Source organism: Saccoglossus kowalevskii, chromosome 6 (genome assembly GCF_978046115.1).
Source record: "Saccoglossus kowalevskii chromosome 6, keSacKowa6.1, whole genome shotgun sequence".
NCBI lineage: Eukaryota > Metazoa > Hemichordata > Enteropneusta > Harrimaniidae > Saccoglossus > Saccoglossus kowalevskii.
Genome location: NC_140646.1, coordinates 33,518,890 through 33,544,354, shown reverse-complemented (window position 1 = coordinate 33,544,354; position 25,465 = coordinate 33,518,890). Strand labels below are relative to the sequence as shown.

Sequence of the window (25,465 nt, the reverse complement as noted above, 5' to 3'; positions counted from 1 at the left end):
CTCTATCACATTGGATAATAAGTTCTCACCTTTGTGCAGGAATCGTCCCTATTCATGGTGAGTTTAACAACTTTCACCCGTTTCACACTTTCATTTCACATTGTTATAGCAACATTAACTCTCGCAGCACCATTCAAAGACCACGTTGAGATGATTTTTGTGAGTTAATTCGTGCTGACCACATGGTATAGCTTGTTTCAATATTTGTTCTTATTTTTTGAGGAAGCGAAGTCGTCTGCGATTTAAAACTTAGCATGCAAGTTAACTTTCAGTCCCAAAATATGATATTTAACTTTACTAAGAAGTAATGACATTCTAATGTAACTCCAATTTAAGGTCAAAGCAATTGATAAATGACATAATATATATCTGAAACCTTTACTTATAATCTATAACCTCTATAAAAAATTCCTTTATTGTGTACTAAATCATTAAACTATGACTTTATTTTGACCATAGAAACACAATCGTCATTTACGTGAGCGCATACGCTATTAATAGAGCAAATACAATATATTAATTTTTTGCATTAATCATAATTTTGGGCAATATTTATTTCTTAGATTCATAACTGTTCCCTAATTATAAAAAAAATGGGAATAATTTTGTAATCATAAATTTGTGATTAAGGCAATTCAAATTTTTCATTACTAGGCATGTTGCTACACATATGTAAAATGCATTATGGGAGAGAACATGGCATTGTATGGGGAAAATCTCACTAAATTGCCAATTTTTTGAAATTAAAAAAATGTTTTAACAATGCAAAATGTATTAGGATTCATATGAAAAATAATATATGACTTTTGCATTGTACATCACTAAGCACAATTTTCATATATGAAGAAATAATAATGCCATAAAAACCTGAGCAAAAATGCAAATTTTATGCATTGACATTTAAGACTCTTGTTTTGTGTTTCTAAAAGTTTTAGTGGTTTGAGTTCAAGGGAATAATCACTAGAAACTCTAGGAAGGGAAATGCTGGAGAAACTACACATTATTATTTTTTATTTTTTCTAGATGATATTGTAGTGTTTTTTACTATGCACATTTTTTACTTGTAAATATTTATAGAACATATATTTCACGAGTAATGTTTGGTTAAAATGCAAATAACCATTATTTGAGACTTAAACCGGCAGCCTGGGGGAACCTATCTAAGGGTTCAAACAACTAAAAGAAGTTTTTTTGTATGAACTAAGGGGTTGACCATTACAAACTCTGGTTGTGATTTTTCAAGAATACCATCCTTCCCACTTGTATTGATCAAATTACTTCATCTATTATTAGACCAAATAAAAACAGTAATGTGTTTCTGGTACCCCATCCTTGTCTGGATATTGCATGCTGACTAAATCATGTTATGGCTGAATTTTAAAGTGTTTACTGACGGGGCTCTCACTGTTTTTAGCCGGCTGCTGGCTGGACATATTTGCAAGACAAAAGCATCCACTCATACAAGAAGCAACACATATGAATATTTCATAATTACAAGATAAAATTAAATAACAAAATTAAACGAAATAAAAAGTTTTACCTACCAACCCGAGGACACATTATTTATACCGTAAAATCTGTATTAGAAGCCGCATCCCTAATAGAAGTCGCACCCATTCTTTTTGAATAATTGAGAATCAAAAAATCATCATTTCTCATATGTGTAGATGCTCTAATAGAAGCCGCATCCCCTCTGTTGCTTTGTACCATTTTAATAGAAGCCGCAGCTTCTAATACAGATTTTACAGTACTACTTACTTAGCCTTATAAATCATTTGAAAATTTGTGTGCAATGGTTTGCACAATTTGTATCATATAATCTGTAAAATTAGGCTGAGAAAAAAAAAAAATATCTCTGTTTCTCGTTTTCCACGCGCATAATTTTTAACTATGCGCCTCAAACTTTTCCTTCTAAAGCATTCAAAAATGAGCTTGTACTCGCACTTATCCCAAATTTCCCCCATTTTAGCTCAGTGTTCAAAAAAAAAAAAAAAAATCTCCATTTTAAAATTTCCATGAAATGAGAAACAGAGAATTGTTTTTTCCTGGCCTTATAATTACTTTGTTAATTCTGGGCCCAATGGATATAATTCCCCATGGACTACAGTTCAACATTTTTGAAAAATATGAAAAGAGTTGACATTGGTTTTCAAAGGCTTGATGCAGGTCCCATGTGATGTGTACGATACATTTAAAATACTGTAAAATATGTTTCCCTTGGAATTTATTTGTGCTATTTTTGCTGAAGGGATGATTCAGTGAAAATAAAATCCAGCGAATATACATTTTTTCTCATATTTTACATTCAACCCATTAAAAATTAGGGAAAATAAATTCCATACAAAACACCCAAAAAATCTTTTCAGCGAAAAATTTATTCCAGCTAAAATAAAGTATTTTACAGTAAATTGCAACTTTGTGGCTTTAAATAAGGAATATGTTGCAGGATGGATTATACAATTACCAGAATGTCTCTTACCTGGGTCACACAAGCTTAACAAATATAAGAATGCTCCAGTATGGTGGCTACTTGATAGTACATGTATTTTTCCTCTGGTACTGACTCCATTGTTATTTTAGTTGACTTTTCTCATTTCAGATAATTGTCATCAACAAGGCAGCTTCAACTTCTTTTAATAATAGATACTATTCTTCATTTAGATCGCAGGCAAAGAATGCATTCAAAGTTAACAATAACAGTAATATTGTGTTTAAATGGTGGTAGTCGTTGAGAGATATATGGGTATATAAGATGGCGACTTTGACTTTTGCGCAGATCAACGAGTACAAACTGAGACGTTTCCAAGCTTTAATTAGGTAAATTTCAGGTGATTTGGAGGTATTGAAGGAGTCACCGGCAGTAATCAGTGCATGTTGCATCCAAGTCAAACCTAATATTTGTGAATTCCATTTGAAGAGCGCATTGGATTGTGGGAAAATCAATGTTTGCCAACAAAATTGTCACACATGCGACGACCACCACGCTTTAACCCTTTGAGTGCCATTGTCATCCTTTTCATCAAAAACTAAAAGCCAATGTCAGATACTGTCTGATTCAAAATTGTGTTAAAATTTAAAGAAAATTTTGGAAAATGTATGAAAATTTAAACTGAATTTTTGGCGGGAAAAATATCTGGGGGTCAAAAGGTTAATAAGATTTAGTCAGAGCAGTACTTTGCTTCAAAATCTATCTGGTCATAGCAATCAAGTGATAGTGATGTCGGACGTATAAGCTTCAGAAAAGTTTGTGTGATTTCCTCTGACAACTTAGCCAGTCGTCGTTTGAACTGTTTAAAAAACAAAGTATTTTGCCAATCGATTACAGAATTTCATATTTTCTAGGTATCGTAATGTATATGGCAAGCAACGGCTTGGCGCCTTTATATATAAGTGAAATGTTCTGTCTCCCAAACCTACAAGTATAGTACATGCTCCTCTCTTAGAAATAATTTATGCATCACTAAATGAAAACATCCATGGGCCAAAGGACGTTTCAGTATAGAGGGGTAACCCTATTGAATAACTTACTATCCCATATCCGAAATTCAGCCTCATTAGGCATTTTTAAGAAAATTTACAAAATATATCTTAGTGAAAAATTTGTTCTTATTGGCTCAAGCCTATAGTGTGTATATTGTGTATTTTGTTTCTACAGAAGGCCCAATAAAAATTACTTTATTGTTTATTGGTCTACCCTCTTTAAATAAGTACAGCATGGAAGGAAAGAATTTTGTGAAAAACCTAAATGTAACCGGTAGGAACAAATGAAGTAATTTGAGCCATGAGTAAATTCAGTTGTTACAGTGTTTGTTTGTGCAGATTGATTTTGCTTCCCAGCAACTAAGTTATATTTTATCTGGACAATCTAAACTTCTGTCTTGCATTGATGTGAATTTTGTTCATGAATTGAACAAGGCCAGTTTATTTGAATATGGATCAGAGCATTCAAACAACATCTAATGATGTACAGCCATAAATCAATTTTCCTGGGTAAAATAAAAAAATTGTATACTGTTTACAATTTTCTGATTGTCATTTTTACCACCCAGTACCTCAAGCAGTGTGTCCTCTAACAGGAATCCTGAGTCAAAATGGTATCCCCCAAAATCAAGTTGAGTCAGCTTGTTGACTACAGGGGTTGGCAGTCTTCAAGAAAGAAAGAAAATTGTATGTGAATATATTGATGATTTAAAGCAGTAAATTAGCACAACTAATCATGTCACAGCAAATATTTCTGCGTCAATAACATATCGGCTTGGAAGGCGCACCGACCCCAAGTGAAAATAGACGTGTCCAGAAGCATTGGCTTTTGAGATTGAAAGTGCTGAAGTCAAATCATAAATGCTGCTAAGAATGTTCAAAGGAATATTACAATGTTGCAAGGGAAATTGATAGGGAGATAGCGGTTGTCATGTTAAGTTTATTTTGGCACCTGCTTTAAAAGTCCATTACTATTAGTGGTAAAAGTGTCATAATATGCTGACAACAAAAATCTAAATGCAATTTGTTGAGAAGCCCGGTATGAGAGTTATTTTTCGTTGAAATCACATTTTACAAATTTTTTACTAATTTTACATTGTGGTACTGTAAACATTTCACTGAAAAAACTTTTTGGGTGTTTTGTATGGAATTTATTTTCACTGTTTTTTGACTCAGTTGAATGTAAAATATAGAAACAAAGTATATTGAATTCACTGGATTTTATTTTCACTAAATCATCCCTTCAGCAAAAATAGCAAAAATTAATTCCAAGCGAAAATAATAAAGTATTTTACAGTATATACTTCTATATAATGCAGTCAAAATAGCATTGAATGTCCTGCAAGTCAGTTAAAATAAAGTTTTTCCTGAAGCAGAACAAGCTAGCCTCACTAGAGTGGCATAACATTAATTATTATACATCTGTCATCAAAATGCCGTAAGTTAGAGCGTGTCATAATTTTGCGGTATTTTACTTGGTATTTTCATCCTACCATATAAAGAAATGCAAATTCCAAATGTGGAATGATTACGCGCATAAGCGTCCTCTAATAATAAAAACAAACATAACTGCCATCAGGGTTTGACGGACTCCACACAAAGTAGTTCACTGATTCTACTTTTTGGATTTCGGCATTCCCATGATGTATCAGACAGTACACTGCGCATCGACCTCCGCTGCGTGTCAGTCGATACTCCAGCTGTACTGTCTTCGTTCATACTTTGAGGTATTCTTGTAATAACCACATATTATGACTAACGTACATACAATGAAAGGCAGGAAGCTAAATCTTGTTTATAAAAATATTGATAACAATTTATAAATACCATGATCATCAGTTTTCGTTCAATTATTTAATAGTGATTGACTCAACATTGTCAATAATGTGGCAGTAATGTACTCACATGCCTTTACTTTGACTGCCTACTTATTCTAAATGAAGTGCTTTCTCATTGGCTGAAGCTGAACTAACTTATTAATATTAATTATAACTCATGATGTTATTACTATACCATTTCTGAATTTATACTTTTATAATGTCTCAAGATTTCTGATATACACTGTATAAGTAACCATAAAATTCAAGTAACATAATAAAATGTCTACAAATAATGTAACATACAATTGTTATCTGCTTGACAGTTCAGTTTCTATGGTAACCAAGCAATATAAACCATTTCAGGTTGCCATGACAATAACGTATCATGTCCGAGTTGTAATTTTGCTATTTTGGAATATAGGTCAGCACAAGCAAGAACAGAGCTGTGAGCAAATTTCATTTACGTACCACTAGTATGAACAAAATTACGGCCCACTGACTAACTGTATATAGAGAGTTTTGTTGATTGGTGGGATACAATTTCAAGGCTCCATAGAGAGCATTGCAGTGCAACAACAATAGTAAAATTTGCAATATTGAATTCGGATTTGATTTCTTTAAATTTTAAATGTCTTATTACCGTGGCAACCAGCTATGTTTGCTTTGTTAAACTTTATTCAGTGAACTTGAAGTATACTATCAATATTAACATATACCCTGCAAATACATTTATGCTCCCTTTAAAATTATATCTCACCATTAAATGACATGGTAGCAGCCATCTTGATTTTATCAACATTTTTAATATCTTAAAAGCCAAGTTTTTTTTAACGAATTATCCTTATCTTAATATATTCAATCTAAACACCAACAGACCTCAATGTTCTTTGAACAAGCCAGACAAAAACGAGGGGAGGAATTTACTCTATTAATATCACTTGTACTTTAATGACAGTGGTGTGGTCTATGTATTTAAAGATTCGGTATACTATAAATGCATTTTTTGATTCATTGACATTTACCTGATTCTGTACTCTCAGGGGGGGACATCTGGGTATTTACACCGTCTGACAACCATCACGATAAAAACAAAGACTAAAAACTCTCAGAAAACGGTACTTTTGGATAGTAACAAGATTATAGTTAAATTTGGTTGCTCAGGATTACAAGTTTACTTTGTGCTGTTTTCATCGGCTCTTCGACTGGAGATGCATAGCAGCTCGCGCAGAGCCCATAGAAATGCATACCAGTAGCATAGTGGTACGTGTCGTAGTAATACAGAACAATCAGTGACGTAGCTCCACCCCCAGAATACAGTAGTATTTTTTTTTTTTTTTTATAATTTTTTAATTTGATTATATTTTTATTGGGTACTCATAAAAATTTACATATCTGTGAATAAAGAAGTTATGCTTACATTCCTGTATAACTCAAAGTTTTTCAAAGTGACATTGCTCAAAGCTTAAGAGGAAGAATGAATTATTGCTCAAACTTAGAGCCTTTATGTTTGCTTTTGGTTCACATGGACGGATTTTTCACTAATATCGCTATATTCAATAGATTGCTACTTGTCTATCTCATGCAGTTCTAGTTCATACCATTTGCCTCTTTATTCCATATATGGTATTAAAGGGGACCACTTTTTTAGGTGCTGAATCATTTTATTGTTGTGGTTTGCTATCCAATTTTCACACTGGTAGACTCTTTTCATGTACGTTAGAATACCCTTGAAGTTGGGTTTTATGTCATTCATTTTACAGTGGTAACTAGTAGATTCGCGGTGAGTGGCTTTCGCGGTAAATGGGTTTCGTATCTGGTGGGTTTCGCGGGGAGTGGGGCTTTGTCTCAGGAACTGGTCCTTTCATCCTTGTTGAGAATTAAAGTTTTATGTTTCTTTAACAACTGGCGCTATTCTGGAAATACCATCCTGGCAGGAGTTCCAAAATAAGACCCATGCTCTGATAATGCCTCTTGTTTCAAAGAGCAATAAACATTACCATTATGATCTTATTTGTGTTGCAAAGGATGGTTGAATATTGTTTATTGAAATTATTAATACAGTAGTTTGTTATGAACCCAAAACATACTGGTAAATATCTATGTATTGACTTTGCTCGTGAGAAACAAGTTTTCGCGCAGTGTGCCAAAGACTGATTTTAGAGGGATGTCAAAATGGAATCCCCCAAATGAAGCAGAGTTTTTCTTCTTAGGAGAGAGGTTTTCAAGAAAACATTAAAAATGGAGATGATTTAAGCACAAACAAAAATGTGTATAAAATTGGAATTTTGTTATACAAAATTTTATAACTAAAGTACAGGTAAAATGTTTTTTACATAAAAAAAAAATCACAATCACACTCAATGTTCTTCCTATACTAAGTAACAGGTGCCAAATGTTATAATAATTTAAATAATTGCTTTTTGAATTTTGTTTTCTAATAACAACTCAGCAGAATTAATGGAATATTGCTGCATAAACTGAAATAAAAATAGGAAAGTAGAACAATTTGTTATTTCTTACTAGAGACATTAAGATGCGCATACGAGAACGGAACGAGAACGGATACGTCACTGCTTTGTGCATGACCTCCGCGCGAACCAATGACGTCATCGGTTGCCTGGTCGTTCGGCAGTTGTTTTGAACGTGATCAAGGTGACTGACTTGTAGTTGATTTCCGAGAGCTTTTCTCCCTGTCAATTTTGAATAATTTTCATTGACGTTGATAAAACGTTTTATATTAGAGTGTTTTTGAATATTTATGATGAAATAAGAAATATTGGATGCATTTTAGCTGACATTTATACCCACTGAAAACGCATGATATTGATCTGCTGAAAGAGGATTTGGCAAACAGGCCTAGGATCTCAGCAGAGTGGATGGAAATAGTGAGAGCTCTGTCAAATGTCTGTGAACTAACTACTAATTCTGATTCCGGATGTGAAATGACATAACAAATTTGATTAGGTAGTTATTGTTGCCCAATGAGAGACGGATTGACATGGTTCTGGTTTCAGTTATGTTCCCGTTGTGGGCGCTTGTACTTAATCGTTTTCTGACACCCGAGAACGTAACGCAAACGAAATTAGAACATCACGTTACGTTCCCGTTACGTACGCAAATCTTAAACTCTCTAATGAAAGCTTGTAACTGCAATGATACACATATGTTCCATACCTTCTTTCATTTCCTTCTTGTTGCTAATGCTAAGAAAATCCTTGGGAGAACACTCCACATCAATAATGTACTGAATATATTACTTTACATATATTTCACATCATCAGAATAGTAATCATTACAAAAACTAAAAACAATTCAGACGCAACTAAAATTAAAGAACTAAAAGTCAGGTTGGAAAATGCAAGATGAGAAATTTAATAAAAACAAACGTAGTTCTCTTTTGAACTATAGAGGACACTGTTACCAATGATGAACTATTCTTTTCAAGTTGGAGCAACAAATTAGAATGTTGGAGCTCCCCAAAATAACATGTAAGCCAGTCTGTTCATATTTAATGTATATAAATTCTTTGTTTTTATCTCAAATTTTATTTTATTCAAAGTTACATTCAGAAAAAAGTCAACCTCACCATGGTAGCTGACCAATCAGAATGTCTAGCTACATGTGACGGGAAAAAACTCCCAGAACCACCCACTCATTACTTGCAACAACATGATTACAATTTCTATTGCAGTGTTGCTGTATATGTATGTTACAAAACAGAACCTCAGCAAAATATGTGCAAATCATGGCAACCCAGTACTTTGTTATATATATGCAGTTAACATGAAAAACATTTAACATAAAACTTTTCATGCTGGTTTAGGATAGGAATATCGCAGCCAACAACATTAATTTTCAGATATAGTACTGTGAAGCTGAGATTACCACCTGCACAAATTGATATCAAACACAAATTCCATATTGAAACATCCAAATCAGAGTTGTGAAAAGCCATCAAACTAGCAAAATAACTCATTTTCTGACACTTTTCAAAATTGTTAAGGGTTTGCAATGTTTTGTCTAATAATCAAACAAATATGTATCAAATTGCAACTAACCTTAATAATATCACTAAATTTAATGCCAGAAATCACTAAAATAATGCCAGGTGCCAATATTTTGTGTGTGCTAATTTTAGTGTAATCAATACATAAAACAAAGTTTTGAATATTGTGATTGACAGTTTATTACAAATAGATGGCACTACTTTGTTGACAAGGTTAAGTAGGTAATACATTCTTGATACCAGGGGACCAAATAATTCATTTCATTTCTGCCATTACAATGGATCACTCAGTATGATTGTTTCAGCAACATCTTTTCACATATTGATAGCGACCAGTTTTATAGAGATCTGCTAAAAGCCAGTTTAGAGGCAAACTAGTAAATTCAAATACTGTACTTCAAAATTGGTCACCATCTTGGTAATTGTTAAAGGGGAACTTTCCAATCCCAGAGATTGCACCAAATAATCATGGGACACTATTGTTTATGTTGTTCACAATGTTAATCTATCTTTTGTTATCCATTGTAATTTTAATCCAGAAAGTAAATTTGTTGTGAGATTAGGCTTAACTAGAGGTGTCCCTTCAAAGGCTTTATGATGATAAAGTACTGTTATGATATGCACAGTGTTTATATCAATTGTGTTTTAACTCTGGTTTGAACAAACTTTCTCTACATGTAGCAAGTCGTGCTTGTGATATTGGTAAAGACCAACCAGACAACTGAGGAATGATAATTGAACAATAGAATGTGCACATGCGAAGTTCTGACGACAGTGAAAGGATGTTTGTATTTAACTCTAGCTGTCTATCTTTTATCTCCGATTTCTTATTTTTAATAAAAAATTCCCTTTGTAATCAGTATCAATTTATGTCCATCCCCGAAATGTGGACACTGAAATAACTAATTCACTATATATGCCGACATACATTAATTCACTTTCAAGTGAAAAAGATGGCCACTGGGTTGCATCCAGGTCTCCAGAGGGCGCTGTCTATTGAAATCCAGTTTTGTCAAGCAAATCTCATGGATTATAGTACAAGATAGCAACTTACTGAGGGCCCTGGGCGAAATAGTGACAACTGTGTCACCATCTTGAGAGCCTAAGCTTCTCTCACAGCTTCTCACTAATGATTTTATCTGTCACTTATCATATTAGTGTGTGTGTCATACATTGTAGTTTTCTACGGCCCCAATCACATGATCGATTTCAACAATGGTGACCATTCGGTCGCCAGTTTTCACATCACACTTTATGTGATGTAAGGTATAGGTTCAATTTTGTCCATGCAATTGTGTCTAAAACAATATTTTGGTGAGATTTGGTCATATCTATTTGGTTGTTTGTTCAAAATCTAAGCTTTTCAAATTTCCATGATAAATAAAAAAAAACTTGCAACCAGAAGGCATTAGGGTAAAATGTTTATCTAAATAATCCGAGAAATAATTACACAGATAATTAGACCAAATTATTTAATAAAATAAAAGTAAAGATAAAAAGATTGTGTATTATGATACAAATTGATTGTTTGTTTTACCAAACAAGCAGCCTCTCGGCTGAGATAGCTCCACTGTTAGCAAAGCACATTTCAATTAAAGAACAGAAGATATCATTAGAAAATGAACAATATGCATAGTATCAATGCAATGGAACTTGCTGTTTTCAACAAGAATTCAAAAATATAATTTTTAACCATAAATGATTGTGGTTTTTAACAAGAAGAAAATATCACTTTTTACCAAAAATGACAAAAATATTCATCAAAATTAGAGAATTGAAGATATCATCATGAAATGAACAAATTTGAGAGTGGTCCATATGTAGTATCTATATACGTAATATCAAAGCAATTGGCCTTGTCGTTTTTAACAAGAAGTTGAAAATATCACTTTTTACCAAAAATGATAAAAATATTCACCAAAATTAGAGAATTGAAGATATCATTACAAAATGAACAAATCTGAGAGAGGTCTACCCAAGGTACATATACACCAAGTATCAAAGCATTCAGGCTTGTAGTTTTCAAGAAGAAGTCGAAAAAGTAAAACATTGACACGGACGACGGACACTGGACGACGGACAATCACTCATATGGCAAGCTCCGCTCGACAAAACAGCGGAGCTAAAAATGGCCCCATGCAGTCTTTCAAATTTTATTGATTAAAAAATCATACTGATATTTCCAATTTCTGGTTGGTCTTTTATAGATCTAACAATTTGCACTCAGTAGTGCACTCACTGTGATAGTTACTGGATAGTTGGGGGTGATTACTATAGGTCATTATGAGGGGGAGGGTGCTTGGGATAGTTACTGGATATTTGGGGTTATTACTATAGGTCATTATGAATGGCAGGGTGCTTGGGATAGTTACTGGATATTTGGGGTGATTACTATAGGTCATTATGAGGGGGAGGGTGTTTGGGATAGTTACTGGATATTTGGAGTGATTACTATAGGTCATTATGAGGGGCAGGGTGCTTGGGATAGTTGCTGGATATTTGGGGTGATTACTATAGGTCATTATGAGGGGGAGGGTGCTTGGGATAGTTGCTGGATATTTGGAGTGATTACTATAGGTCATTATGAGGGGCAGGGTGCTTGGGATAGTTACTGGATATTTGGGGTGATTACTATAGGTCATTATGAGGGGGAGGGTGCTTGGGATAGTTACTGGATATTTGGGGTTATTACCATAGGTCATTATGAGGGGCAGGGTGCTTGGGATAGTTACTGGATATTTGGGGTTATTACCATAGGTCATTATGAGGGGGAGGGTGCTTGGGATAGTTACTGGATATTTGGGGTTATTACCATAGGTCATTATGAGGGGGAGGGTGCTTGGGATAGTTACTGGATATTTGGGATTATTACCATAGGTCATTATGAGGGGGAGGGTGCTTGGGATAGTTACTGGATATTTGGGGTTATTACCATAGGTCATTATGAGGGGGAGGGTGCTTGGGATAGTTACTAGATATTTGGGGTTATTACTATAGGTCATTATGAGGGGGAGGGTGCTTGGGATAGTTACTGGATATTTGGGGTGATTACTATAGGTCATTATGAGGGACAGGGTGCTTGGGATAGTTACTGGATATTTGGGGTGATTAATATAGGTCATTATGAGGGGGAGGGTGCTTGGGATAGTTACTGGATATTTGGGGTTATTACTATAGGTCATTATGAGGGACAGGGTGCTTGGGATAGTTACAGGATATTTGGGGTGATTAATATAGGTCATTATGAGGGGGAGGGTGCTTGGGATAGTTACTGGATATTTGGGGTTATTACCATAGGTCATTATGAGGGGGAGGGTGCTTGGGATAGTTACTGGATATTTGGAGTGATTACTATAGGTCATTATGAGGGGCAGGGTGCTTGGGATAGTTGCTGGATATTTGGGGTGATTACTATAGGTCATTATGAGGGGGAGGGTGCTTGGGATAGTTGCTGGATATTTGGAGTGATTACTATAGGTCATTATGAGGGGCAGGGTGCTTGGGATAGTTACTGGATATTTGGGGTGATTACTATAGGTCATTATGAGGGGGAGGGTGCTTGGGATAGTTACTGGATATTTGGGGTTATTACCATAGGTCATTATGAGGGGCAGGGTGCTTGGGATAGTTACTGGATATTTGGGGTTATTACCATAGGTCATTATGAGGGGGAGGGTGCTTGGGATAGTTACTGGATATTTGGGGTTATTACCATAGGTCATTATGAGGGGGAGGGTGCTTGGGATAGTTACTGGATATTTGGGATTATTACCATAGGTCATTATGAGGGGGAGGGTGCTTGGGATAGTTACTGGATATTTGGGGTTATTACCATAGGTCATTATGAGGGGGAGGGTGCTTGGGATAGTTACTAGATATTTGGGGTTATTACTATAGGTCATTATGAGGGGGAGGGTGCTTGGGATAGTTACTGGATATTTGGGGTGATTACTATAGGTCATTATGAGGGACAGGGTGCTTGGGATAGTTACTGGATATTTGGGGTGATTAATATAGGTCATTATGAGGGGGAGGGTGCTTGGGATAGTTACTGGATATTTGGGGTTATTACTATAGGTCATTATGAGGGACAGGGTGCTTGGGATAGTTACTGGATATTTGGGGTGATTAATATAGGTCATTATGAGGGGGAGGGTGCTTGGGATAGTTACTGGATATTTGGGGTTATTACCATAGGTCATTATGAGGGGGAGGGTGCTTGGGATAGTTACTGGATATTTGGGGTTATTACCATAGGTCATTATGAGGGGGAGGGTGCTTGGGATAGTTACTGGATATTTGGGGTTATTACCATAGGTCATTATGAGGGGGAGGTGCTTGGGATAGTTACTGGATATTTGGGGTGATTACTATAGGTCATTATGAGGGGGAGGGTGCTTGGGATAGTTACTGGATATTTGGGGTGATTACTATAGGTCATTATGAGGGACAGGGTGCTTGGGATAGTTACTGGATATTTGGGGTGATTAATATAGGTCATTATGAGGGGGAGGGTGCTTGGGATAGTTACTGGATATTTGGGGTTATTACTATAGGTCATTATGAGGGACAGGGTGCTTGGGATAGTTACTGGATATTTGGGGTGATTAATATAGGTCATTATGAGGGGGAGGGTGCTTGGGATAGTTACTGGATATTTGGGGTTATTACCATAGGTCATTATGAGGGGGAGGGTGCTTGGGATAGTTACTGGATATTTGGGGTTATTACCATAGGTCATTATGAGGGGGAGGGTGCTTGGGATAGTTACTGGATATTTGGGGTTATTACCATAGGTCATTATGAGGGGGAGGTGCTTGGGATAGTTACTGGATATTTGGGGTGATTACTATAGGTCATTATGAGGGGGAGGGTGCTTGGGATAGTTACTGGATATTTGGGGTTATTACCATAGGTCATTATGAGGGGGAGGGTGCTTGGGATAGTTACTGGATATTTGGGGTTATTACCATAGGTCATTATGAGGGGGAGGGTGCTTGGGATAGTTACTGGATATTTGGGGTTATTACCATAGGTCATTATGAGGGGGAGGGTGCTTGGGATAGTTACTGGATATTTGGGGTTATTACCATAGGTCATTATGAGGAGGAGGGTGCTTGGGATAGTTACTGGATATTTGGGGTTATTACCATAGGTCATTATGAGGGGGAGGGTGCTTGGGATAGTTACTGGATATTTGGAGTGATTACTATAGGTCATTATGAGGGGCAGGGTGCTTGGGATAGTTACTGGATATTTGGGGTGATTACTATAGGTCATTATGAGGGGGAGGGTGCTTGGGATAGTTACTGGATATTTGGGGTGATTACTATAGGTCATTATGAGGGGGAGGGTGCTTGGGATAGTTACTGGATATTTGGGGTGATTACTATAGGTCATTATGAGGGACAGGGTGCTTGGGATAGTTACTGGATATTTGGGGTTATTACTATAGGTCATTATGAGGGGGAGGGTGCTTGGGATAGTTACTGGATATTTGGGGTGATTACTATAGATCATTATGAGGGACAGGGTGCTTGGGATAGTTACTGGATATTTGGGGTTATTACTATAGGTCATTATGAGGGGGAGGGTGCTTGGGATAGTTACTGGATATTTGGGGTGATTACTATAGGTCATTATGAGGGACAGGGTGCTTGGGATAGTTACTTGATATTTAGGGTGATTACAATAGGTCATTATGAGGGGCAGGGTGCTTGGGATAGTTACTGGATAGTTTTGGGTGATTACTTTAGGTCATTATGAGGGGCAGGGGATAGTTTACGGATTTCAAGAAATAACCAAAGCACTCCCTGCCCCTTATAATGAATGACCTATAGTACTTTTTCATGCCCAGCCAAGTACCTACCGGGTACTCTTGTTTAGAACTGTACTGGATAGATCTTTGAATAGATAGAGTTTCTAGATTTTGGGTAAATGATTACTATAGGTTATTATGAGGGACTAGGTGCTTATAGATCAAGAAATATCCCAGGCACCCTGATAATGAATGACCCACAGTAATTATCTAAACTGTCCAGAAAACATCACCAACACCTGCGGCCCTTATAACAACCTATAGTAATCACCCCCAAATTAGGCCATTGAGGGGCAGAGGGTTCTCCCCAGGGATTTATAGAGTAGGGGTTTCCAACTGTTAAATTTTGGATAAATAGAACCAATTTAGAATAAGTCATTAACATATTCCGTTGTTATGCAAGTTGGCCACGCATTATACAATTTTTCCGGGGAGAACACTGTCTGAGGGAGTTAATCTACATCTTTACTAAGGGTAAATGGTGTTTGGAATTATACTGTGGGGATTTCACTATGAAGGTCAGAGCGTTCTTGGGATAGTTGCTGGATATGTGGGGACAGAATGCTTGCAGTGGGTAGTTCACTACAAGTGGCAGAAGATTTTTAGGTTACTGTTTGCTCTATTACATAAATGACAGTCTATGGGCATAAATTTAGTATACAATTTTTGGCTATTTCTACTTCTACTTCTAACAGAGCAAATACGATAGATACGAGGCAATTATACACAAAACAAACATTATTACAGTTTCTTCAGAAAGCATTTTTATTTTTACTTGTTAAACTTCTGTATGACAAAATATAGACCTAGCCTAGAGCATTGTCCATTATCAATGAAATGACAGGAAGTAGTACACATACTACATGTCCAGAATATTAGTATACAATCAACTGGTAGCACAAGACAGATTCAAATTCCAAGTAACCCTAAGTATAAAAATAGTTCTCTTTCCAAGGAGTTTGGATCTATCCGTGCTTAGGCAAACGGTTAATTTAGTCAGGACTAGAGTATTTACACACTTCAAGATGACAAATCTCACTCATAAACCATAGTATGAAAACTGCTCTTTATAATAATGAGCTCTGTAAGAATTCATCCAGTGGTTTACGAGAATTAACCAGTATTGTATAGTGAGCAGGTTTTTCTATGTTTGTACCAAAACGAAACCTCAAATTAATGCATCCTTAGTTTGTTGCCAGACTTTCAAAAAACTGTTAGTCTATAAGAATTTAAATAAAATTTTGAAATGACCAGCATTGACTGATTTTGTTCCATTCATCTCTTGAAATGATGCTCAAGTACAAATAATTTCAAGGCAGGTACTTCGCGATAAATAATTGAAACTAAGTAAAACATTGGTACAATCAATGAGATTAAAAATTGGTGAAGGGAAAAAATGTACAGATGCAATAATTTGTAGGATTTTATCATTGAAAGTCATAACTACATACATTTCATAAAATTCTCCTTTCTGTTGAAATTTTCCGTTTGGTCATCGTTGCCAACAAATGCTGACTTCACTAGTAACAAATGTACAAATACAAATCAAATAATACTGATTTTAAAAAGTAAGCATAGAACTGACTACATACATGTGAATGAACAGCAAGTTAATCATCGATGTATTATTGGATCAATTAATGCAACAAAACGAAAATGACATTTTTGAATCAAAAATCCGTCAAATGCAATATTTATACAGCATGCCTGATTACAGCAATTATGCCAACACTATTACAATTAAAAATACGACAGTAGAAAATGATTATACATAGAGATACTGGGGGATTATAGTACATGAATTCATCAAACTAAATTCACTATTATTTTTGCGGCTGGATACCAGAGACACTATAGAATACATGAACACAATGGCGAGTCCATGCATTAATTTTCTTGTTCCCCCAGCACCTTTAGATAGCCCAGTTAAAAAAAATAAAACTTGTTGGCACTTGCTATTGTCCTTTGATATAATAATCAGAAAGCAAAATTAATGACAATTTTAAACTTTTCATTATGAAAATTGTCTGGGGAGCATGCAGTCTGAATCTGAATCTGAATCCCGTAACCATCTATACCACCATAGGGCGTAGCGTCTGATTAGCGATTAAAGAATCTATTCTATTAAACCTAAAGGTGTTATTAAGTACCAAAATGAACCTGCAATTCAGCATATAAATAAAATGCAAGATAATGAAATATGAATATCAAATAAAGTAATATTTCTCAAGTTTTTACAATCTAGCCAAAAAAAACGAAAGTCGATAAAGGCAATTCTTTTGTTTCTGAATATGGAATATTTTAAGAAAATTTATGCAAAGAATGTTATAAATCATGAAAAATTTGTGGTTTTTTTAATTTGAAAAAAACAACAAAGTCAAAATATTACAGCAGTGACACATGCACAAATTTGTCAATTTTAGAAAAAGTAACACATCGAAAAAACTCTTATTTTGATGCAGAGATTACCACCCATATTGTTAAGCTGCTATTGCTGCTTCCGTCTTAGTATTGCAGATGGAGTACAGGGTATAAATTTCAATGTCAAAATAAGAAAAATTTTCTGTGTTACTTGCTAGCTCCAGTTACCATCAGTGAATTTAAGTAATTTTAAATATGATTATCGTACGTTTTTAAGGTAAAACGGATATCTGCAATGTTCTCATTACGAGTAGTTATTTTTGTGTTTTAACGCAACAGACTAAAATTTGCATTTAGTAGTGTTCATTTGACCTTAAAATTGTCATTTAAAGTCGGATGCGGGTCACTTACAAAAATAACTACATTTTTCATTCAATCTTGAATTGATTTTATGCTCAATTAAGAAAGGAAAATATGATCATAATGGAGCAACTCAGACCTTACTTCTCGGTAATTCAGCAATGAATGATGATATTCTGCAATTATATACTAATTGGGTTCATGTTGCAACTGCAATTTTGATTCAATAAGTAATACCATGCAAACCCAGTACTGCTGAAAACGATACGATCTATAAAATATTTGGCTGAAAACTAGTAATATGACACAGACAAGATCCCTGAGGTACGACTTCTGGTCAATCAATCAATCACAGAATTAATTGCTAATATAATAAACAAACTGCTTGATCTGTTGAAAATTAATAAATTGCGAATAAAATGTATAAAATATTGGCAAATAAATGAAGTTGATTTGAATGGCTCACTGGTAATAAAATGCTGGCAGACTGGTACTTCAATGCTGCCCTCACAGTCTGAATATGTAAAATGTTTCACTGACAGGTTTTAACTGCCTGATAATGCTTAGGTAGAGAGTACCATGAAAGGGCTGGCAGTATCAATTGGGGAAACATACTGTCTACAAAATATGAGAAGAGACCTGTTAACAGGATCTAATTACTACGAATAAAAAATATATAAACTGCTTCAAAATTGCGTCAAAACAAATCGGGAATGAATAAATCAATCAAAAAAGAATTTATGTATCAATTTACAAAAAAAAAAAATTAAAATATATTGGGCATCTCTTCTCTGTAGACAATTATAATGCTTGTATTTTGAGAAAAATATTGGTACCAATTCTACTGCCAATGCTAAAGCCAATAAAACAAAATTAGCAAAAATATACGACTCTGTTACAATGATTTGAAAATAAGTTCCACAAGTTCTTTCAATCTAATCTACAAAAAAGCGAACATATATGTAATACAAAGGCAAAAAATATAAAAGTTTAAAAAAAATATTTCATGTAGGCCAAAATCTTCACATATAGATTATCATTTTGTAAGTCAGTTCATAGACATGCTCACTTAACAAAAGCCATTAAGTACATCTTCAAATATCCAACACGTAGGTAAATCACTTCTGTACAAAACTTAAGCCTGAAACATGGCTATATATTGTATTCTTTAAGTACATAGATATATGTTGACTCTAAAATACCACAGCTAAATTTTGATCCTCAAATACATGTAACAACATTTAGAATCAAGTCAACATGGTTTTCATTCATTCTGGAAGTTCTTAGTAATTACAAAAAAATGGTCATCCTATTTTTTTTTAACACAGACTACATTCCACAAACTATGTCACAAAATAGAAACGCTGCCAATACCTCACAAAAAGCACCAACAATAAGCATGTACCGATTTGTATGCAATAGTTCTTGCAAGGTGCAGACTTGGAAGCCAAAAATCACATTTGCACCACTTTCTACAATTCAAAAGCAAATTAATTTCTCTCATTTTTTTCGATCCTTTTCATATTATTTTTACAAATATTGTAATATAGTTAATTTCAGTTACTACAAGACATAATTTTGTAAGTACTTTTCCACAGTCTATCTACATATTTTTCACATCTACATAAACCAGTTATACTTTTGAAAAGTTTTTTCTTGCAGCTCCACATAACTAGGAAAAACTTGTCAAGACAATTCTTGGTCTGCATAAAGGACAAGGTATTCTAAATGTTACTATGCAAAAGCACAAGTATGAGGTATTTCGGAAACAAGTTCACACTGCTCAAGCCAATCTGGACTAAGGGGAGTTTTATTTGCTTCATTGTTCAATAGTCCAAATAGTCTTATCAAATCTCCCCCTTAATTCTTGAACAGTTTGTTATAATTGTTCTTAGTGTTCAGCATTTTCGGATGCTTGTAAAACTTCTTTTTTCATGTCATGGCCAAAACTCTCTCTCTCTGGCGTGCCATTTTCTGGAATGTGTGCCTGTGTGAACACTGGTAAAGGTGTGTGGTTCTGGATGACTGAGATTTCATTTGGTTTTGGTAGAATACCATTGGTCAAAACTGGGTACTGGAAGTAGGGACCATCCATTGGGTGTCGAACTAGGAAATCATGTCTGAAGATCTCTCCTTCCTTTGGGCTAATAATCATTGGAGCAGTGTCCATGCTCATGCGACGTCCACGACGAGAACTGCCACCATTCCACATGTGTGTCCCCATGTGAACTTTCATGTTTCCTTTGGTAGTGAAACAGCGATGACAAATGTGACATTTAAATGGCTTCTCGCCAGTATGTGTACGCACATGGATCTGCAGAGCACTATCTGACTGAAATTGTTTACCACATGTGTTACATGCATGACGTGGCTTTGGACGCAAACTATCAGAATTCAGGTCATGGTTGTGGACAACTTCTTGAGGAGGACTTTGTTGGAAATCTGCTTTCAAATTAACTATGTTGTTAGTTTCAGGTTCAGTAGGGACTGGAGAAGGTGCACGATTCATAGTGACAGGTGGCGAGTTTTCAAAATTCTGCATTGGTAGATCTCTAATTTTATGGGTTAGCATATGCTGCTTCAAGTTACCTTTAGTCGAGAATCCCTTGACGCAAATATCACAGCGAAAAGGTCTCTCTTTGGTGTGGCTACGGTAGTGGATCTCCAGAGCACTTGCACATGCAAATGCCTTCCCACATATGTTACACATTGTACTGAGTTGACCACGTCTAACAGATGCAGTTAATCTGTTTAATGAATCGTTTGAGCCACTATCCATTGGAGATAGTGGGTCTGACGATGACATTGGTGTATAAGCAGGCGATGGGCTGCTACTGCAGCTTTCAGTGGTGGGTTTTGAGCTCAGATCTAGGGCACCATTTTCATGAGCATAGGATTCATCAATTTGTAGTGGTCTGTCATTGAGTTCATCAATCTTCAAATCTGGGCTTGTGGAACCGGATTCAGAACCAGTTGCTTGTTCAAAGTTACTGCTGCATGGTGAATTTGTCGTTACAGGAGAGCCCAGACTAAGACTTCTGGGTGGGTCATTTGCTGGTCTGTGAATACCATAAGTATTTACAACTGAAGTTATGTTGTGGTGGAGTGCATTAGCTATGGAGTCCACGCTCTTCATAGTAGACATCGGTCGAGTAGTGATGACACTTGCAATGCTTCTTACTTGGTTTTCCAATGCATTCAGCGATGCTGCTCCAGTGGTCATCGGTGAAGGAAAGAATACAGAATCTTCCAATGGCGAGGATTTGTCATTTATCAGTGGTGGTGGGCTGAGATTATCCATGGATGGTTCTGAATTGGATTCTTTGTTTCCTATGCTTCTTTCATACAACTTGTACGCTTCTTCATTTGGTGTCTCGGAAGAAATTTCATGTTGCGATTCTTCCATGTCGTCGTCCAACATCATATCAGAAATTGACGAATAAGCTTCTGATGACAGATGAGCAACTTCACCGGTGTGCATGCGGATATGTTGCTGCAAGACCATAGCATTAGTGAACTGCTTATGGCAAACAGGACACTTATGGAAGACTCTCACTGGTGGCTTTGATCGGTGTACTCCATAGTGAGTCTTCAGGTTCCCCTTCGTGGTGAAAGCACGAGTACAGAGTTTGCATTTGAAAGGACGCTCCCCTGTATGTGTACGGTAATGCATCTGTAGAGCACTTTTACAACTTAAGATGCGATGACAGATGATACATTGATTTGGATCGGTCAGCTTCTGCTCGATATTCTCAACCAGTTGCTGCAGTTTAGACGTCTCTGATGCTTTCATGTTGCTATCAAGGACAGCTGTATATGGTGAGGGAATGGTCGTTCTGGGTAAAATACCTGAAGTAAATATGGATACTTCAGATTTTGGAATGACTGGTATAGACATCTGAGGCATGGAAGTTGCTGATACTACGGTGGTGATTGAATTCATGTTGTGTGGATTCATCGGTGACTGCATAAGGGAAGACTTCTTCGCATTATCGTTAACATCTGTTGAGGTAGGAGAAGGTGTTTCATCAACTTCATCTTCCATTGCAAAATCTTCTTCATCCCCAGATCTTGTATCTTCCTGTACAATTTCTTGGCTTGCGTTGTCATCTCCATTTCCACTAACACTGCAGTTTTCGTCCTCCGTTTCTTTTTCTTCCATACTGGGTGGTCCAGGTTGGTCATCAGTAGAAGGTGGGAATACTGAAGGACTTGTTGCATTGACTGGTAGACTTGGTAATGTGGTAGGTACACTGGGTGAAACATCATGTTCTGAGGTAGGAACAGGTAACTTGGCAACATCAATATTCTTGGGAGAATCATCTCTGAGGAATGATGTATCATGCTTGACGCCTAGAGAAGTATGCATCATCTCGCCAGTGGAGGTAGAGTAGAATGAAGGATTAGATGCATTACTTGGTAGACTTGGTGAAGTTACTGGTAAACCTGGAGATGTACCATGATCAGGAACAGAGGCTGGTAACTTTGCAACATCATTTGGTACAGTTGGAATTGGCAGATGATAACCTGGAAAGCCAAAAGATTTCTTCACTTCAGTGGGTGATGGTGGGTATGGTCGTCCGTCCATTGGTACATGTGGGTATTTAGCCTTATGTCGTTGAAAATGTACCTTTAAGTTACCCTTGGTAGAGAATCTGTTACCGCATATGGTACACTTGAATGGACGTTCCCCAGTATGAGATCTGACATGAATTTGTAGTGCACTATCACTTCCAAACACTTTGTGGCAGAAACGACACTTGTGTTTGAAAAAAGGGTCTTCTTCTCTGATCTTTGGGTCATACACAGCAACATTTGGTGGCTTGCCTTTACGGTGCATTGGTAGAAGGCCTGCAGACATCTGTGGCATTGTTGGTGGCAGAAGTGGGTTAGCTACAGTGGTCATGGCTGCTGTTTGCTTTAAAATGTCAAATGGATGCTGAGGTAATGGAAAAGTGGTGGGTGAAAGTATACTTGGACGTTGTTGTGCTTGTGTTATTTGAGGTGTCATTGACAAAGATTCTGGTCGAGAACTAGGCTTTGACTGCTGTGGTGGAGGCAGCGGTGGTAGCTGTTCTTGTTGTGGTGGCGCTGACTGAGTTGTCGGAACTGGAGATGCGGATTTCGTCTCAGGTTGCTGAACTTGATTGTTAATAGAGCTCTGCGAAGTACTTAAAACAGAAGAACAGATAGGTGGTGACAACGCAGAGTGTGGTGTTGGAGGTAGAGATGGCAGCGACACTGGGAATGATGGCGCTGTTGTGAAAATAGATGGAGTCTGAACAATTACTCCTGCTGCAGATGACAGACTCAGTAGCTGGTGTTGTATATGCTGGATCAGCTGTAGTTGCTGTATTTGCTGCTGTTGCAAAGCATATAACTGCTCTTGGATAGAGCCAATATGTTGTGGCTGTGTTGATAGTGGCATCGGTGGAGGGTATTGGGCCACTGCAACTTGAGTATTCTCAAGGTTCTCCAAAGAAACATTACTCATAGGTAAACCATTATCATCTTGAGACTCATTATTACTAGCACAGTCCATCGACTCTTCGTTATTGTTAGAAACTGGAATTTCCAATTCACTCTTGTCAGATTTACTAATTTCAGAAGAATTAATACTTCTTTCGTCAAAGTTAATCTTCTCGGCATCGTCATCAGTCTTAAGTCGTTTTACATGTCCGTTATATTTTGAACTGTCTTCACCATCATCACTTGCATGTTCATCATCTTCAAAAAGAAGTACAACTCGCTTCTTGGTGCAGGTCTTCTTGTGTTGTATAAAATCTGGAAGGATGACAAACTCTCTGCGACATTTGCCACACACATGCACATCTCCACCCATATCTTCCTCCACTTCATCACTATGAAGGGTGTCTTCATGTTGTTCATTTCTAGACCCTACAAAATAATCAGAAAAAAAAAGAATAAGTTGTTTTGCTATATATTAACATGCATCTTAACAATTCTTTTATTAATTACCTTTGGCCACTGAGAAGTTTATTCTCTACTTCCAAGTTTGTATATCAGTGATGCTTTGGTATTAAATAGACTTTAAGACACAAATGGCTACAGATCTTGATGAAAGTGACAGTTATTCAATTTGGTGGTGGGAGGAGCCACAAGACGTGTTTTCACATCCCAAAAAGTGTTCTCTCATGACCACATCCACCATTTCCCTTATCTGTATAACCATAGAATTCAGAACAGTTAACACAATGAAGACAGACTATTTTAGAGATAAAAACAAGTCTATTTGGCTCTAAACAAGATCTCGGTACCATTTGCATCTAAGACCTATTCACCTAGATTCCCATTAAAGTATTCCACAATGCAATGCTGAAAGTTATATAATACATGTACACAATACATACACCAAGCCACGAGTTGAGTGAATAACCAAACAAATTTCATGTTATTTAGTTGTTAAGCTACCTTGCATGCATGCCAGTGTCAAATTTGTATGCAAAGTTGAGGTTGTTATACTTCCGGTCATACCGAAATACTGTTTTATGCATCTGAAGCAGTAACGATGGATGATGTCTTTTAAAATTGTCAAAAATACCAGCACACTGTCTTACGAATGACTCATTTTTAAGTGTCATCAATTTTTTGGAACCTGATAAATCAGCATTTAACAAAGCAAAAAAAAATGTCATTTTTAGTTGTCGTTCGAACATTTATCCTGCTACATAAAAATAATGAATGTAAGGCATAAATTCTGTTTTTTCACATCTCAGTTAAAAACATATCTCAAGAATTCAAATGGAATTCCAGCCATACACAGAAAGAGACAGGACAATAGAATACACTACTACCAAGTGATTGTACCAACAGAAATTTCCCTTTGTTAGAAAATTCAATGCTCTAAGCTCATCCAAGGATAGCGCTTTATGAAACAGATTTAAATAATAGTTTTTGTTGCTGTGCAAGAGCGAGTATTTCAATATTACAAAGAGTACAATAGCAGGTTTTATTGAAAAATACTGTGTTGAACAAGAAATATATTGGAAGCTTTTTTTTATTTCCCTCCCACAGAGTTGTTTTTATTCCCTGCATGTGGATTATTCAGTCATAGCGAGTCATAATCAACGACCATGTCCAATTTACTACAGGGAATATTCTGGTTTAACCATAATTTTCAGAAATAAAAGTGTTACAGAGGCCAGGGGGCTTGTTGACACGTGTAAAAGATGCTGAAGAGGTCATGCTTCCAGGAACACCTCACACTGCAAACACGACAAGTCTAAGAAATTTACTAGATGGTGATATTATTACATTTCATGTGACTGGAATATTAAATCTACTCACTAATGAAGTAAATTGCATGAAAACCAAGCTTAACTTTCCCAGATTTGAAAGTTATGCATGGGCTAAATAATGACAACTACGATCAGATAAGACTGTCTTCAGGGGCTGTCACACTAACAAATCCTAATGTTCCTTCAATCTCACTTAATGATAGGTCTACTAGACGAGGTCAAATTAGCCAGCTTCAACATGAAGTGTAATTTTCTCCATAGCATCTACTAAAAAGAGCCGGTACCCCGATTGGTAGTGATAATTGCAGTTATTGACCCAGAAGTGGAAATGCTTGCAATTTGTGCGAGAAATGGCTGAAGT

At 36.2% G+C, this 25,465-nt stretch overlaps 1 protein-coding gene and 1 long non-coding RNA gene across 3 annotated transcripts in view; one reads left to right on the top strand and one right to left on the bottom strand.

Moving 5' to 3' along the window:
* The window catches only part of LOC146742722 (uncharacterized), a 33,984-nt gene continuing 8,519 nt past the window's right edge, over positions 1-25,465 (top strand). The window contains exon 1 of the long non-coding RNA XR_014929718.1: positions 1-57. This is a non-coding gene — a long non-coding RNA (uncharacterized LOC146742722). The remainder of the gene's footprint in view (positions 58-25,465) is intronic.
* Positions 15,863-25,465, bottom strand: part of LOC100313738 (spalt-like transcription factor) — a 46,019-nt gene continuing 36,416 nt past the window's right edge. For both annotated transcript variants that reach the window (XM_085500407.1, XM_002738509.4), the window contains one exon: positions 15,863-23,743. In XM_085500407.1, the coding sequence (XP_085356533.1) occupies positions 19,737-23,743 (4,007 nt within the window). In that variant the 3' untranslated portion in view covers positions 15,863-19,736. The remainder of the gene's footprint in view (positions 23,744-25,465) is intronic.